This window comes from Bos grunniens, chromosome 3, assembly GCF_055505025.1.
Source record: "Bos grunniens cultivar Pamir isolate PY7600 chromosome 3, Bosgru_T2T1.0, whole genome shotgun sequence".
NCBI lineage: Eukaryota > Metazoa > Chordata > Mammalia > Artiodactyla > Bovidae > Bos > Bos grunniens.
The window spans coordinates 86,795,563-86,811,408 of NC_141167.1; the positions used below are offsets into that span (position 1 = coordinate 86,795,563).

General features: G+C 36.9%; 1 protein-coding gene across 3 annotated transcripts in view; it reads left to right on the forward strand.

The window, feature by feature from the left end:
• STXBP3 (syntaxin binding protein 3) overlaps nt 1–15,846 on the forward strand; it is a 54,159-nt gene that overhangs the window by 8,234 nt on the left and 30,079 nt on the right. For 2 of the 3 annotated variants that reach the window (XR_015160599.1, XM_086391570.1), the window contains exons 2-6: nt 8,192–8,241; nt 8,867–8,935; nt 9,727–9,803; nt 12,778–12,856; nt 14,098–14,198. Coding sequence is in view for 2 of the 3 variants with exons in the window: in XM_086391570.1 (XP_086247696.1) it covers nt 8,235–8,241; nt 8,867–8,935; nt 9,727–9,803; nt 12,778–12,856; nt 14,098–14,198 (333 nt within the window). In the remaining variant the exon portion in view is untranslated. Of the gene's footprint in view, nt 1–8,191; nt 8,242–8,853; nt 8,936–9,726; nt 9,804–12,777; nt 12,857–14,097; nt 14,199–15,846 lie in introns of all 3 variants that reach the window. The other variant, XM_086391569.1, reaches the window with a different exon arrangement.

The window sequence follows — 15,846 nt, forward strand, 5'->3', positions numbered from 1 at the left end:
GTTGATTTCCTTTAGGATTGATTTGTTTGATCTCCTTGCAGTCCAGGGGACTCTCAAGCATCTTCTCCAGCACCACAGTTCAAAAGCATCAATTCTTCAGTGCTCAGCCTTCTTTGTAGTCCAACTCTCACATTCCTACATGACTAATGGAAAAGCCCTAGTTTTGACTCCATGGACCTTTGTTGGCAAAGTGACATCTCTGCTTTTTAATACACTGTCTAGTTTTGTCATCGCTTTCCTTCCAAGGCGCGAGCGTCTTTTAATTTCATGGCTGCAGTCACTGTCCACAGTAATTTTGAAGCCCAAGAAAATAAAACCTGTCATTGATTGCACATTTCCCCCTTCTGTATTCATATTCCTTGACCTCCTGGAATTTACAGTTCAGTGGGAGGAGACAGTTATACCGGTACTAAGTACTATATTAGCAGCATGAAGAAGTTTCACAGAAAAAGAGAAGAAAAAGAAATTTTTTCCTCTTTGGAACTGCATTAGGGAAAACTCTAAATAGAAGGTAACATTGAAAGGTAGTAGGTTTTTGCCAGACAGGGAAATCTGAAGTAGGACCCAGAGGCATCAAAGTATGTGATTATTTATGGAAGAGGGAATAATTCCTTTTGTTTGAGTACAGAATATTTATTGCAAGGAATAGGGGGATGAAGGCTATAAAAGGTAGGTTGGAGCTAAATTTTTTTAAAATGCTCTAGCAGTGGGAAGCCATTAAAGGTGAAAAGTTTGTTTTCCTCCTCCAACAGCAGCTGTCAGCATTTTGTGGACGGACTAGAACAATGCTGAAAGGAAGTCATTTTTTGTTCCTAAAGTTTTCACTAAGTATAATGCTAGTGTAAAGTGCGCTGTTGCTAAACGTATAGCTGGATAAATTTTTATTCATGTAAGTACCACCTCTATGAAGTGTTAACCCCAGAACCCTTCTGATTATACATTTGGCATTGCTGATGCCATACACTATTTTATTAGTTCTGCTTTCATTTTTTCCATCAGTATTTTCACATCCTCTTTGATGTTAAAATTTAAAATATATTTCACTTCATATGTAGAAGAAAAAAAAGGAGAAAAGTTGGGGTAATTGGTATTAATAGGTCATTAATTGGGTAGCATTTGGACTGGTGGAAGATTAATTTAGAGATTGGGTGAAGGCCACTTGATGGAGGATTTTGAATAATAGAATCTAGATTTTATTCTGAGGTAACAGAATTTGAGAGAATTTTGAAGTGGGTATTGAAGTGACAGGGCTGTGCTTCAGGAAGAGGACTCTTGACTGCAATGTGGAAAACGTACTGGGGAATGTAAAGGGGTTAGAGGTAGGGAGCAGGAAATCCAGATAGGAGATTATTGTAGTAATTCTGTGAGAGAGAGTAAGAATCAGGGCATTGGTAGTGATGGTGAAAGTGAAAGTGAAGTCACTCAGTCGTGTCCGACTCTTTGTGACCCCATGGACTGTAGCCCTCCAGGCTCCTCAGTCCATGGGATTTTCCAGGCAAGAGTACTGGAGTGGGTTGCCATTTCCTTCTCCAGGGGATCGTCCCAACTCAGGGATCAAACCCAGGTCTCCTGCATTGCAGGCAGACGCTTTACCATCTGAGATGGTGGCAGTCGCCAAGAAGAACAATTGATACTGCCTAGTGATTAGAAGGCAGTGGCACCCCACTCCAGTACTCTTGGCTGGAAAATCCCATGGACGGAGGAGCCTGGTGGGCTGCAGTCCCTGGGGTCGCTAGAGTTGGACACGACTGAGCAACTTCCCTTTCACTTTTCACTTTCATGCATTGGAGAAGGAAATGGCAACCCAGTCCAGTGTTCTTGCCTGGAGAATCCCAGGGACAGGGGAGCCTGGTGGGCTGCCATCTATGGGGTCCCACAGAGTCGGACACAACTGAAGTGACTTAGCCACAGCAGCAGCAGCAGTGATTAGAAACGGAGAAAAGAGAAAATAGCTGAAGACAATGATTAAGATGACAATAAAACTCATAGAAGTGGAGACATCTAGAGCAGTTTTTAGGGCATTTAATCTCAATTTAAGGCATGTAGCTGCTTAAACCTGTATTGTGTAATTGAAAGAAGTACAAGGAGAGATGAGAATGTGTGGAAAAATGAAGGATTGCTGTGGATTAGCAGGATATAGGGAGAAGTTGGTCAAAGAGTACAAGCTTCCGGTTCGAAGATGACTAAGTTCTGAGGATCTCATGCACAGCATTGTGATTATAGATAAAAATACCATACTATATAATTGAAAGTTGCAGAGAGAATAGATCTTACATGGTCTCACCCCAAAAAAGAAATGGTATGTGGAGTGGTGGAGGTGTTAACTAACACTGCAGTCATAATTATAGTGCAATATATGTGTATCAGATCAATACCTTGTTAACCTTAAAAGTTACACAATGTTATATGTGAGTTTATCTCAGTAAAGTTGGGGAAAATTGAAGAACGGATCTGATAGATGAAACTTTGATGATGAACGTGGTCTCTGAGGAAGAGTGTAGAGACCATGAGCAAAAGTAAGAGAATTGAATCTTAGGATGTATCCGTATTTAGGGTACTAGAGAAATGGATTATAAGGTTAAATAATTTCCATTAATAATTAGAGGAAATACCTTTTTAGTTCTGTAATATTAGTTGATGTGATTTCCTTGGACTACTCCAAACACATTTTACCTGTAACCAAATCACTTTTCATGGATGCCCCTAACCTCTGTCCACATACTGCTGCTGCTGCTGCTGCTAAGTCGCTTCAGTTGTGTCCAACACTGTGCGACCCCATAGACGGCAGCCTACCAGGCTCCCCGTCCCTGGGATTCTCCAGGCAAGAACACTGGACTGGCTTGCCATTTCCTTCTCCAATGCATGAAAGTGAAAAGTGAAAGTGAAGTCGCTCAGTCATGTCTGACTCTTGGCGACCCCATGGACTGCAGCCTACCAGGCTCCTCCATCCATGGGATTTTCCAGGCAAGAGTACTGGAGTGGGGTGCCATTGCCTTCTCTGTGTCCACATACTAGTTATCTCTTTATCATTTATTTTTGAGATGCTAGCACTTACTGGCTTGGTATCCTCAGATTCTAAGGTGGTACTGTCTAGTTAGAAATAAGAGGCAAGCCACATGTGTTACTTAAAATTTTCTAATAGCCAAATTAAAAAAAAAAAGTTAAACAGGTGAAATTAATTTTTAAAATATATTTTTTTAACTCGATATATCCAAAATGTTACCATTTAAATGTCTAATCAAATAAAATAATGATATTTTAGATTTCTTTTTTTATACTAAGTCTTTGAAATCTGGTATGTATTTTATACTTGCAGGACATCCCAGTTCAGGCGAGCCACATTTCCAGTGCTCAGTAAGCCACATGTGATTAGTTTCTGCCATATAAAACAATGCCATTTCCAAGGTGTTAAAAGACTAGAATGATTTGTACTGGGGAGCTGTTCAGTGTGCTCCATCATAAATCCCATGAGCATTCATTTCTTAAGAGAAAGACACAAATTTGGCAAAAATAAGCAAAATGTCTATGATTTTCTATTTGTTTTAGGTATCCAAGAATAAAGCAAGCTTAGATAGGGAAGTACCATAATGTTTTAGTGTCTCAGTGCTACTTAAAAGCCTTCCTCTTTGCCTGTAGAATACTAGAAAATACTGCTTTAGGCTTGAATTATGGTTAAATACTTCAGGCTTTTGCTGTAAATCTCATATAACTTCATAGTCTCCCCAGCAAACATATAAAAGCCCTTTAACTAATACTTCTTAACACTTTCAAACCTTCCCAAACACAGTAAAACCTTTAAGGTCATAATTCTTATAATGAATATCAGTTCAGTTCAGTTCAGTCGCTCAGTCATGTCCGACTCTTTGCGACCCCATGAATCGCAGCACGCCAGGCCTCCCTGTCCATCACCAACTCCCAGAGTTCACCCAGACTCACGTCCATCAAGTCAGTGATGCCGTCCAGCCATCTCATCCTCTCTCGTCCCCTTCTCCTCCTGCCCCCAATCCCTCCCAGCATCAGAGTCTTTTCCAGTGAGTCAACTCTTCACATGAGGTGGCCAAAGTACTGGAGTTTCAGCTTCAGCATCATTCCTTCCAAAGAACACCCAGGACTGATCTCCTTTAGAATGGACTGGTTGGATCTCCTTGCAGTCCAAGGGACTCTCAAGAGTCTTCTCCAACACCACACTTCAAAAGCATCAATTCTTCGGCGCTCAGCCCTCTTCACAGTCCAACTCTCACATCCATACACGACCACAGGAAAAACCAGAGCCTTGACTAGACGAACCTTTGTTGGCAAAGTAATGTCTTGGCTTTTGAATATGCTATCTAGGTTGGTCATAACTTTCCTTCCAAGGAGTAAGCGTCTTTTAATTTCATGGCTGCAGTCACCATCTGCAGTGATTTTGGAGCCCCAAAAAATAAAGTCTGACACTGTTTCCACTGTTTCCCCATCTATTTCCCATGAAGTGATGGGACCGGATGCCATGATCTTCGTTTTTTGAATGTTGAGCTTTAAGCCAACTTGTTCACTCTCCACTTTCACTTTCATCAAGAGGCTTTTTAGTTCCTCTTCACTTTCTGCCATAAGGGTGGTGTCATCTGCATATCCTTATCAAATATACCCTCTACTTGGACATGTCATTTTTAACACGATGCCAAAAACTTTATGGTAAATTTCCAGAAGTATGAAGTGAAACAAATATAAATTAAATAGAAATGCATTGTATAAATATCTCATTATCAAGAATTAAGGAAAAACACAAGTTACTATAATTTATATTTAATTTTACTACAGTTTTCAAAGTTAATTGTAAATTAATAGAACATTAAATGTGGGAAATTTTTGTCTTACCAAGTAGAATAACATGTATTTATGTGGATTGCCTTTGTGTACTGTTTAATAATTTAAAATACATATTTTTAGATTAATTTTGAAAATCATTGCAAGGAACACATTGCTAATATTTATTCATTATAGATCTGAATATTTGTATCCTAATGCTGTAACATTGGACTTTCTGCATAACTCAGTCAGTAAAGCATCTGCCTGCAATGCAGGAGACCTGGGTTCAGTCCTGTGTTGGGAAGTTCCCCTGGAGAAGGAAATGACAACCCATTCCAGTATTCTTGCCTGGAGAATCCCATGGACATAAGAGCCTGGTAGGCTACAGTTCATGGGATCAAAAGACAGTACTATCTTTCTTGGGCTTCCCTGATAGCTCAGTTAGTAAAGAATCTGCCTGCAGTGGAGGCACTTTGATTCCTGGGTCGGGAAGATCTGCTGGAGAAGGGATAGGCTACCCACTCCCGTATTCCTGGTGGCTCAGCTGCTAAAGAATAAGCCAGCAATGTGGAAGGCCTGGGTTCCATCCCTGGGTTGGGAAGATCCCCTGGAGAAGAGAAAGGCTACCCACTCTAGTATTCTGGCCAGGAGAAATAGCAATAACCTTAGATATGCAGATGACACCACCCTTATGGCAGAAAGTGAAGAGGAACTAAAGAGCATCTCGATAAATGTGAAAGAGGAGAGTGAAAAAGCTGGCTTAAAATTCAACATTCAGAAAATGAAGATCATGGCATCTGGTCCCATCACTTCATGGCAAATTGATGGGGAAACAATGGAAACAGTGACAGACTATTTTCTTGGGCTCCAAAATCACTGCAGACAGTGACTACAGCCATGAAATTAAAGGACACTTGCTCCTTGAAAGAAAAGCTATGACCAACCTAGACAGTATATTAAAAAGCAGAGACATTACTTTACTGACAAAGGTCCATCTAGTCAAAGCTGTGGTTTTTCCAGTAGTCATGTATGGATGTGAGAATTGGAGTTTAAAGAAAGCTGAGAAAACTTGAGAGTCCCTTGGACTGCAAGGAGGTCAAACCAGTCCATCCTAAAGGAAATAAGTCCTGAATATTTATTGGAATGACTGATGCCAAAGCTGAAACTCCAATACTTTGGCCTCCTGATGTGAAGAACTGATTCATTGGAAAAGACCCTGATGCTGGGAAAGATTGAAGGCAGGAAGAGAAGGAACGACAGAGGATGAGATGGTTGGATGCCATCGCTGACTCAATGGACATGAATTTGAGCAAGCTCCAGGAGTTGGTGATGGACAGGGAAGCCTGGCATGCTATATAGTCCATGAGGTCGCAGAGTCCGGCACAACTGAGCGACTGAACTGAATGCTGTAACACATTTTTGAAAATTGTAATGAAGTAAATCAGGAAGAAACTTACTTACCTGGTTTCATTTGTCAGATGTAATTTAGTAATGAGCTGGTTAGGGATTTTCCTGCAGGTTTTTTGTTTTCATCTTGTTTACTTAGGATTTAAGTAGAGTTGGGGAAACCAAGTCAAATAATACTTGCAGAAATTTTTTCCAGATGTGTTTATATAATTAAATATTATTGTTGTTTACTTTCTAAGTTGTGTCTGACTCTTTGCAGTCTCATGGACTGTAGCACTCCAGGCTCATTTGTCCTCTGCTGACTCCCAGCGTTTGCTCAAATTCTTGTGCATTGTATCAGTGATACTATCTAACCATCACTTCCTCTGCTGCTCTCTTCTCATTTTGCCTTCAGTCTTTCTCTGCATCAGGATCTTTTCCACTGAGTTTGCTTTCCACATCAGGTGGCCAAAATATTGGAGCTTCAACAGCAGTACTTACAATGAATATTCAGTTGATTTCCTTTAAGACTGATTGGTTTGATCTCCTTGCAGTCCAAGGGACTCTCAAGATTCTTCTTTAGCACCACAATTCGAAAGCATCAATTCTTTGGCACTCAGCCTTCTTTATGGTCCAACTCTCACATCCAACACTGGAAAAGCCATAGCTTTGACTATATGGACCTTTGTTGGCAAAATGATATCTTTGCTTTGTAATACGCTGTCTCAGTTTATCATAGCTTTCCTTCCAAAGAGTGTCTTTTCATTTCATGGCTGTGGTCACTGTCCACAGTGATTTTGGAGCCCAAGAAAATAAAATATGTCCTTGCTTCCACTTTTTCCCTTTCTATTTGCCATTGAGTGATGGGACTGGATGCCCTGATCTTAGTTTTTTGAATGTTGAGTTTTAAGTCAGCTATTTCATTCTCCTCTTTGACCCTCATCAAGACGCTCTTTAGTTCCTCTTCACTCTCTGCCATTAGAGTGGTATCATCTGTATATCTGAGGTTGTTAATACTTCTCCCAACAATCTTAGTTCCATCTTGTGATTCATCCAGCCTGGCATTTCGCATGATATACTCTGCATATAAGTTAAATAAGCAGGATCATAGTATACAGTCTTGTCATGCTCCTTTCCCAGTTTTCAACCAGTTGTTCCATGTCCAATTGTAACTGTTGCTTCTTGACTCACATACAGATTTCTCAGGAGGCAGGTCAGGTGGTCTGGTATTCCCATCTCTTTAAGAATTTTTCCATTTGTTGTGATCCACACAGTCAAAGGTTTTAGCATAGTGGATGAAGCAGAATTAAATGTTTTCCTGGAACTCCCTTGCTTTCTCCATGATTCACTAAACATAGACAATTTGATCTCTTGTTCCTCTGCCTCTTTGAAACCCAGCTTGAACATCTGGAAGTTCTCGGTTCACGTATTGCCTTCATGGATCACAGCCTTGTCTTGGTGAAGGGGCTTGCATAATTCAGTGAAGCTATGAGCCATGCTGTGCAAAGCCACCCAAGATGGGCAGGTCATGGTGAGAGTTCTGACAAAACATGGTCTGCCGGAGGAAGAAATGGCAACACACTCTAGTATTCTTGCCAGGAAAATCCCATGGACAGAAGAGCCTTGTTGGCTATAGTCCATGGGGTCTCAAAGAATCCGACACAACTGAGTGACTGAGCCCGCATGCACCAGAAAGAATGACGTGGCTAGGCCAAAGTGGAAACAACACTCAATTGTGGATGTGTCTGGTGGTGAAACTAAAGTCTGATGCTGTAAAGGACAATAATTATATTAGCCTTTTTAATATTTTTAGTCTCAAAAAGTTAAAATATATTATGGTTTAAATGTACCGTATAGGTTAAGTATTAAAGAGAACTGGGTTTTTACTCATGTATATGTAAAGCTGAGCAGTTATGAAGCTGAGCAATTGCAAGTGATATTTCCCAGCCATCTTGAACATTTTGAGTAGTTATTCTAACAATTTATTAAGATTCCTAAATAGTTCTCTTTTTCTTTGCAGAGATAAAAGCAACAGTGTTTGATGACTGCAAGAAAGAAGGCGAATGGAAGGTAGGATTTACATAGTCACATAGAATTTGCATAACACTAGAAACCTTTATTGAGGGCTTGTACATATTTTTTACTTATTACGCTTGTATAAAATACAGAGTTAGAACCATAGTGTTTGCCTTCAAATCCCAACTTAACCTCCTATTAGCTGTGGCTTCTTGAGCAAATTACTTGATGGCTCTATGCCTGTTTCTTTATCTGTAAAATAGGGATGGTAGTAACATAGAGTAGTTGTAAATATTAAATGAATTAATTCATGAAAAGTGCTTAGAACAGTGCCTAGAACAATTATTCCACCACAAGCAGCATTTTATGATTTTAAGAAAATTTGATGTTCAACATAAGATACATTTGAAGTGAACAAATTCTGCTTCAAAGTGAAAATATTGCTTACTTATGTATAATATTATATGACCGTATATTGAGGAAATAAATTTCTAAGTCATGAAAGTTAAATGAGTTGAGATAATTTTGCTTGCTCTCCTGATATTTTAATTTTATGTTATAAAAAGATTATGGAATTTGAGTATATTTAATGCATTAAATTATGTCTTTTGTGAATTCTTGGCAGTCAAATGCTTATACTATTGCTTAATTTATATTCATTTTAAGATATTGCTTCTAGATGAATTTACCACTAAGCTTTTGGCATCATGTTGCAAAATGACAGATCTTCTAGCAGAGGGTATAACTGGTAAGTGTTTCAAATACTCACCATGAAAAACTTTTTTTTTTATTATGATAAGGAGAGTTTAAAGTATTAATAAATTTTAGTTAGTAATTGTGTTTCTCAGGGGATTATGTCTTATTTTCTTAGTAACTCTAGCTATAATTATTCTGGACACTCTTTTCTTTGTGAATCTTCAGAATAACCTCTGTAAGTCAGGATTTTTCCCCTCAGCTGAGACATATAATTAAGCACCCCTAACCAAGACTAAGTCACTTGCCTTGTTGAGTTTGTTCTTCAAATTTTTTATTGTTTTATATATTCGTTATAGTTTTGTGTGTTGATGCAGTAAGTTTACTTAAGTATTTTGGCTGATGTTTGTGGTTTTCATGTTTTGTTTTTAAATGGATAGTAAGATTTATGTCATAAAATCAACTTTTGTGCATATTTCCAAGTGTGTAATACTGACTTTTTAACCTTCTCTTTATTACCTGGATATGAGGCAATTGCAAATTTAAATCAGCTTTAGTGTAGGGTTATGAAAAATAACACTGCCACAGTTGCTGTCTTCCACCAGGCAGGATTGTGTTAATGAGATTTTAATTTTTCTTACATTTTGGGGAAAGTATCAATATATTGTAATATTCATAATCATATTATCATCCATAACTCATCATTGTTTAACTCATTTATTTAAATTTGCTCTTCATAATAGACTTTTGAAGACAGCTATTAAATGCCATAATTTGTAATGTGAAAACTGAGACTCTAAGTCAAATATAATTCTTTTGTTTATATTTTGGACTTTTTTTTGTTAGTTGTGGAGAATATTTATAAAAATCGAGAACCTGTCAGACAAATGAAAGCTCTTTATTTTATCTCTCCAACATCAAAGGTGAGTGTTTTGAATCTAAACAGTATGTTCTTCAAAACTGTCACCATAGATGTGATTTTCTCTTAGAAAATTTAAAGTAATAAAATGTCCTTTATTATACAGGTAGTGTTATAAACTAGTTTGTGTAAGAAAATCTTTCTGAGTTAGAAGATTGTTTTATTTGCATTCTTCTCAATGGGAATGTATGTGAAAGAATTCCTTTCTCCCCTATATGAAAGCAGAATTTATTTGTATAAAACAATAGAGTTTCAAAGTTTCTTTGAATAATTTGTTACTCATGTAGTTTCTAGTCAACCATGATTTTAGGAGAATAGAAGTGTATGTAAAAGAAATAGTCTTGGATTAATCTTTCATTAGTGTTAGTTACTTCCCTATGGCATACACATACATATGTATGTGTATACACACATATATGCATATATATGTATGTGTATATATTTTTTATAGGAAAGGAATTTTTAAAATTTATAATCTAACCATGATTTAATTCATACTTAAAGTCAACAAGCTTTTAGAGTCATATAAAGTATCAGATTCATTTATTCTGTATAGTATCTGAGAGTGCATTTTCCAACACATCCTTTGGCTTATTCTTAGAATAAAAATGTTAATTTTACACTTCCAGTTTCTTCTAACTCTAGCAGACAGTAGGGAAAAACCCAAATATTTACTATGTAATCTCTACATGTTGGCTGCTGGTAGATTTTAATGACATTTTGTATCTTATCTGTAATATAATTTTGTAAGAAAATTTATGCTCAGAAAAAAATGAAAGTTAAAAGCACCATTTTCACTTACTAAATTGGCAGAGGGACTAAAAAAAGTGTGTGTGTATATTTAGACATTTATTTATTTATTTGTCTTATCTATGTATCTTATCTAGCTCTCAATATGCATTGTCAATGGATAATGGAGCAGAAACTACTATACACTGCTAGTGGGAGTATAGATTAATACAGCCATTTTGGAAAATAACTTGCCATATCAAGAACCTTAAAACGTTCTGAATCGTAAAATTTATTGTTAAAAAAAAATCCGTAAATGGTCAAACTAAATTCCTAAAATCCAGAGAAATTCTTAGTATTAACACATAATGGTAGGAAAGACCATGTGACCATTGAAAATGAGATTTCTAGAAAATTTTAATGATCTATGTAAATGTTCATTTTTAATGTAAGTGACAGAAAGCAGGATACAGAATTAAATATTCAGGAAAGGATCAAAGAATTCAGAGAAAATTATATCTAAGTGTGACTCCTTTATCTCCCACAACCAACTCCAGTTTCTCTTCCTGTCCTGAATCAATTATCTTTTGGGTCCTATAGACCTATGGGTACATGTGAAGCCTTGGACTCTTTGGGCACTTGTAGAGAAACTTGGTGTGAGATTTCCTTCCTCAGGGGCTGGGCAAGCATCTGGGGACTAGCTACAGAGAGTTCTCAGGCAAGGGTCATGAAATGACAGATTTTAGGAAGAGTTTTGGTTATAAAAGATCTGTGAATGTGAACGTGAAGTTGCTCAGTCGTGTCCAACTCTTTGCAACCCTGTGAACTGTAGCCCACCAGGCTCCTCCGCCCATGGGATTTTCCAGGCAAGAATATTGGAGTGGATTGCCATTTCCTTCTCCAGGGGATCTTCCTGACCCAGAGATAGAACCCAGGTCTCCTGCATTGCAGGCAGACGCTTTAACCTCTGAGCCACCAGGGAAGCTAGGGAAAGGTCAGATGGGTGGTTTGTTTTCTTTTATACTTATAGCCCTCAGGAGGAGAAACCTGTTTACCTTCTTCTTATGGTACTGCCTCTCTTTAGGATACTCCCAACAACTAAACCTAAGTGTTAGCTGAGCTGACATGGAAGCAACCACACATCTAAGTGGGTCAAGTGACCTGAGAGAGAAGGTTTAGTAAGAATGAGAAGAGGATACATATGGCAAAATACAAGAGCTTGGAAGGAAGGGTGATAATCTGAACAGAAAATAGTACACTTAAGAGTCTGGTGTAACATGTAAAAACTTTCTGAAGCTCTGAAGTATATTTTCTTAGTTAAGTAGTTGACTGTAGAGGAGGATAATCACTATGGAAATTTTAATTGATAGTCTTTAAGATAAAAACGAAGTATCTCGGGACTTCCCTTGTGATCAAGTGGCTAAGACTCTGTGCTTCCAATGCAGAAAGCCCAGGTTCAATCCCTGGACAGGGAACTAGATCCCACGTGCCTCAACTAAGAGTTCACTTGCCTCAACTAAGATCCAGAGTAACCAAAATAATAAATAAATATTAAAAAAAAAAAAAAAAAAGTATCTCAAAGCAAAAAAAAAAAAAATCATGGAAATCATGGTGGGGAAGATAAGAGACTTGCAGGATACATTAATGAGCTCTAACAGAAATATACTGGTTGTAGGAGTTGCAGGGAGACAGAAAGGAACAGATGGATGAGAAGATTAAATTGTTCTTGCTTTCAGACTGTTGTATCTTGAAAACTACCAGCAGAGAGGCAGATACTGTTAGAGTATATTACCTGCTTTCCCTCTTCCTCGTAGTCTGCTAACCTTTTAGTCTTTCATTCTAATCCCTCTTGGCAATTTTAGCTCTTAGCTCATTGGCAGTCTCTTTAACACTTCTCCAGTAGTAGTCTCGATGGTTTCATTATCTGTGTAGGTAATACTTCACCGTACATTCATTTTCTTCCAGTAGTCTTGTCTTCTATGTTGCTTCAGCTTCTTAGTTACTTGACCATTCTTAGGTCTCCTCATCACCAAAAGAGCACTCTCTGTTCATATATCTTACCTTACTACTTATTTCACTTCTCACTGTAAGTGGCTAGATAACATAGCATCTTAAAAAATCAGTTTGTAAGTTACAGTTTTGACAGTTAAGGTTTTACTTTATCATCAAAATAATCTTAGTTATTTCAAAAGTAGCACATTTAAATTAGTATTTGATAAAATGTATATTAACATCCAACCTTTTTTCAGTCTGTAGACTGTTTTTTACGTGATTTTGGAGGTAAATCAGAGAACAAATATAAAGCAGCGTATATCTACTTCACTGACTGTAAGTAGCTTTGTAAAAGTTATTGCTTCATTATTTCAAATCCTACTAATTATGAAATATTTCTTAGGCTAATTTTAATAGTAGTGACTTTGTATTTATTGTTTGTTCTAGTTAGATTAGAAAGAATCTAAAAATTCTATCCTAAGGTTATTTCTATCCTAATTCATGATAAGGTGATAGAAAATTAAATCATTCCAAACTAGTTTCAGAAGATGGTCATTTTTGCTGGTGTACAGGGGAGAGGGGTTTGACAGAGAGAGCTATCCCTCAAATTCTGTTCCAATAACAGGGAGAATTCTTCTTTAAACCAAAGTTACAACTGGGGATTTGACTGTATAATAAAGTATATTATAAGACCCTTTGGGAGATGCAGTGAAGAAACTGTCATCTGTTTGCTAACAGTAAGGGAGAAAATCTATCACATTTCTTTTTCTATGCTGTAGATTCAAATAAAAAGCAGCTTTCTAGCTTATTTTTCCTGTAAATTATTATTTATCTCATACCTAGCAGCAGTTTGCATTTTAGAAAATGCCATATCATAAGTATTTGCCATTTAAGTAACCTTGTTACACAGAAATCATGTTTATGGAGTTGATAAACTTTAATGTGTGAAGCCTCTTTTAATTTAAGGAATCTTGAAATTAAAGAACATCGTGTTAAAAGATAGTAGAAGCCCATGGTTAATACTCCAACCTAGATTTAGTGAAACTATAAGCAGTTAGGTAAAAGGCAGGGGCAAGGGGAAGACGGCTCTAGGGTGCAGAATTTACTAGTTTGGAGGCTTGGAATTTCCTCACATTGAAGAAAGCCCTATAATGCAAGGAAAGATGAAAAATTTGTATGGTGTGGCTACACTTAGTGGCAGATATAGAAAAGTGTGAATTCCTAAGAAGCTCTGAAAGTCCTTCAAAAGTTTATTAAGTCCTTAGTTTGGACTTGATTTTCCTTCCTGACAATTTTAGCTTGCTGTGTTAACAGCTCTGTAAGGAAACACATCTTAGGTTATGGTGGATATGAATGGGGAAAATGGAATTTCTGTTACAGTGCTCATTACTAGAATTTATCTGCTGTATAAAGTGAAAAGCAGTATTTACATATTATCTCTATCCTCATAGTAAATTACTTTGTGAAAGTCAGTAATTATATATAAAAATAAATATTCTTGGATGTTGGAATGACTTATTCAAAAGAATGAAAATTTAAATGCAGTTATATACTTTGATTTTTTTTCCTCCTCTCAGTCTGCCCTGACAGTCTCTTTAACAAAATTAAGGCTTCTTGCTCCAAGTCAGTAAGAAGATGTAAAGAAATAAATATTTCCTTCATTCCACTTGAATCTCAGGTACTTTCTACTTTTATTTTTTAAATGTTTTTATTAAAAAAAAATTTTTGAGCATTGAAAGGCTTAAAGCATTAAAGCATTAAAGCATTAAAACTCCTTTTATTTTGGATTATTATAAACTAAAATTAAAAATAAAAAGTTTTACTGTAAGCACAAGCTGCCCATTCTCCTTGCTTGACCCTTGTAATAACGATTTTAAAATGCAGTTTTATGAACTTATTTGCTAAAAAGGCTTATCCTAACAATATTTTATGTGTTGTACATTTGGTGAATTTTAAACAATCCACAAATAAGCATTTACTCTGATGAAGGTAGGAACAGGAGTACTAAATTGGAATATAGCGTTAATAGTAAAAGTGGACTTAAATTTCACATCTCTAAGTCCTGTGTGTGTCAAAATGTACAGCCCTATTAGATTATGAAATCAAAAGATTTTGAGCATAATCTTTGTTAAATGACTCCAAAGAAAAATGTTTATATTCTGTAACCGTTTGTGATATTAAAACAAAATTCTTTAGTAAACTTTTTACACAACATTATATAAACTATCGTTTATTTTAATTTATAAAATGAAGGATTCTCATAGATTTTATTTGCCTTTGGAATAGTTAATGAGCCTTCAATTAATAATAATAATTGCAAACACACAGTACTTTCTCTGTCAGATGCTTTCCTAAATGCTTTACATAAATGTATTGGTAATTCTGTCTCCATTTTAAAGATGGGGAAATCAAAGTGGTTAAGTAACTTGCCCTAATCACACAGCTAGTGTATTGTTTAGCTCTGTTCTCTGTGTTTGGATTCTAACATTTTGTAGAATTGGAATAGTTTACTATTTCTTAGAACCATAAGGTTGATATTTTAAGAAATAAAAAGGTCCTGAATAATGAATTTTTCTTTTAAGCTATTGCTGTTTTTGATGAAGGCCATAATCGTAAAATCTTTAGATACCTGCTTAACATTAAACTGTTTTCCAAAGGTTACTTTAAGATTTTTTTCCTTTAATATATTATGTGCTACTGCTAAGCTGCTTCAGTCATGTCCGACTCTGTGCGACCTCAGAGACGGCAGCCCACCAGGCTCCGCTGTCCCTGGAATTCTCCAGGCAAGAATACTGGAGTGGGTTGCCATTTCCTTCTCCAAAGCATGAATGTGAAAAGTGAAAGTGAAGTCGCTTAGTCGTGTCCGACTCCTAGCAACCCCATGGACTGCAGCCTACCAGTCTCCTCCGTCCATGGGATTTTCCAGGCAACAGTACTGGAATGGGTTGCCATGGCCTTCTCCGAATATATTATGTAACTTTAGTTTAATACTCTACAAAGTGAGACTAGCCTCAGTGCAAAGATACAGAAGCAGAAAAGTACAAGAAAGCAGCAGGATTATGGATTATTAGGGGTGATGGTATGATAAATAAATCTGTAGGTAGGCTGGGACCAAGTTGTAGGAGGCACCAGGTTCCATCAAGAATGATGGCAGAAAATGGGCAGACACAGAAGAGTACCAAAGTCTTTAAGGAAAAGTAGAAGTTGGGAGATCATTGAAGAGAAATTGGTAAAGTCAGATATGATAGTCTTCCAAAGAAGAGAAGTTCTACATTAAACATATTTAGAAGTTGCATGGAGAGAAAAGTGGTTGACTTCTCCTAAAT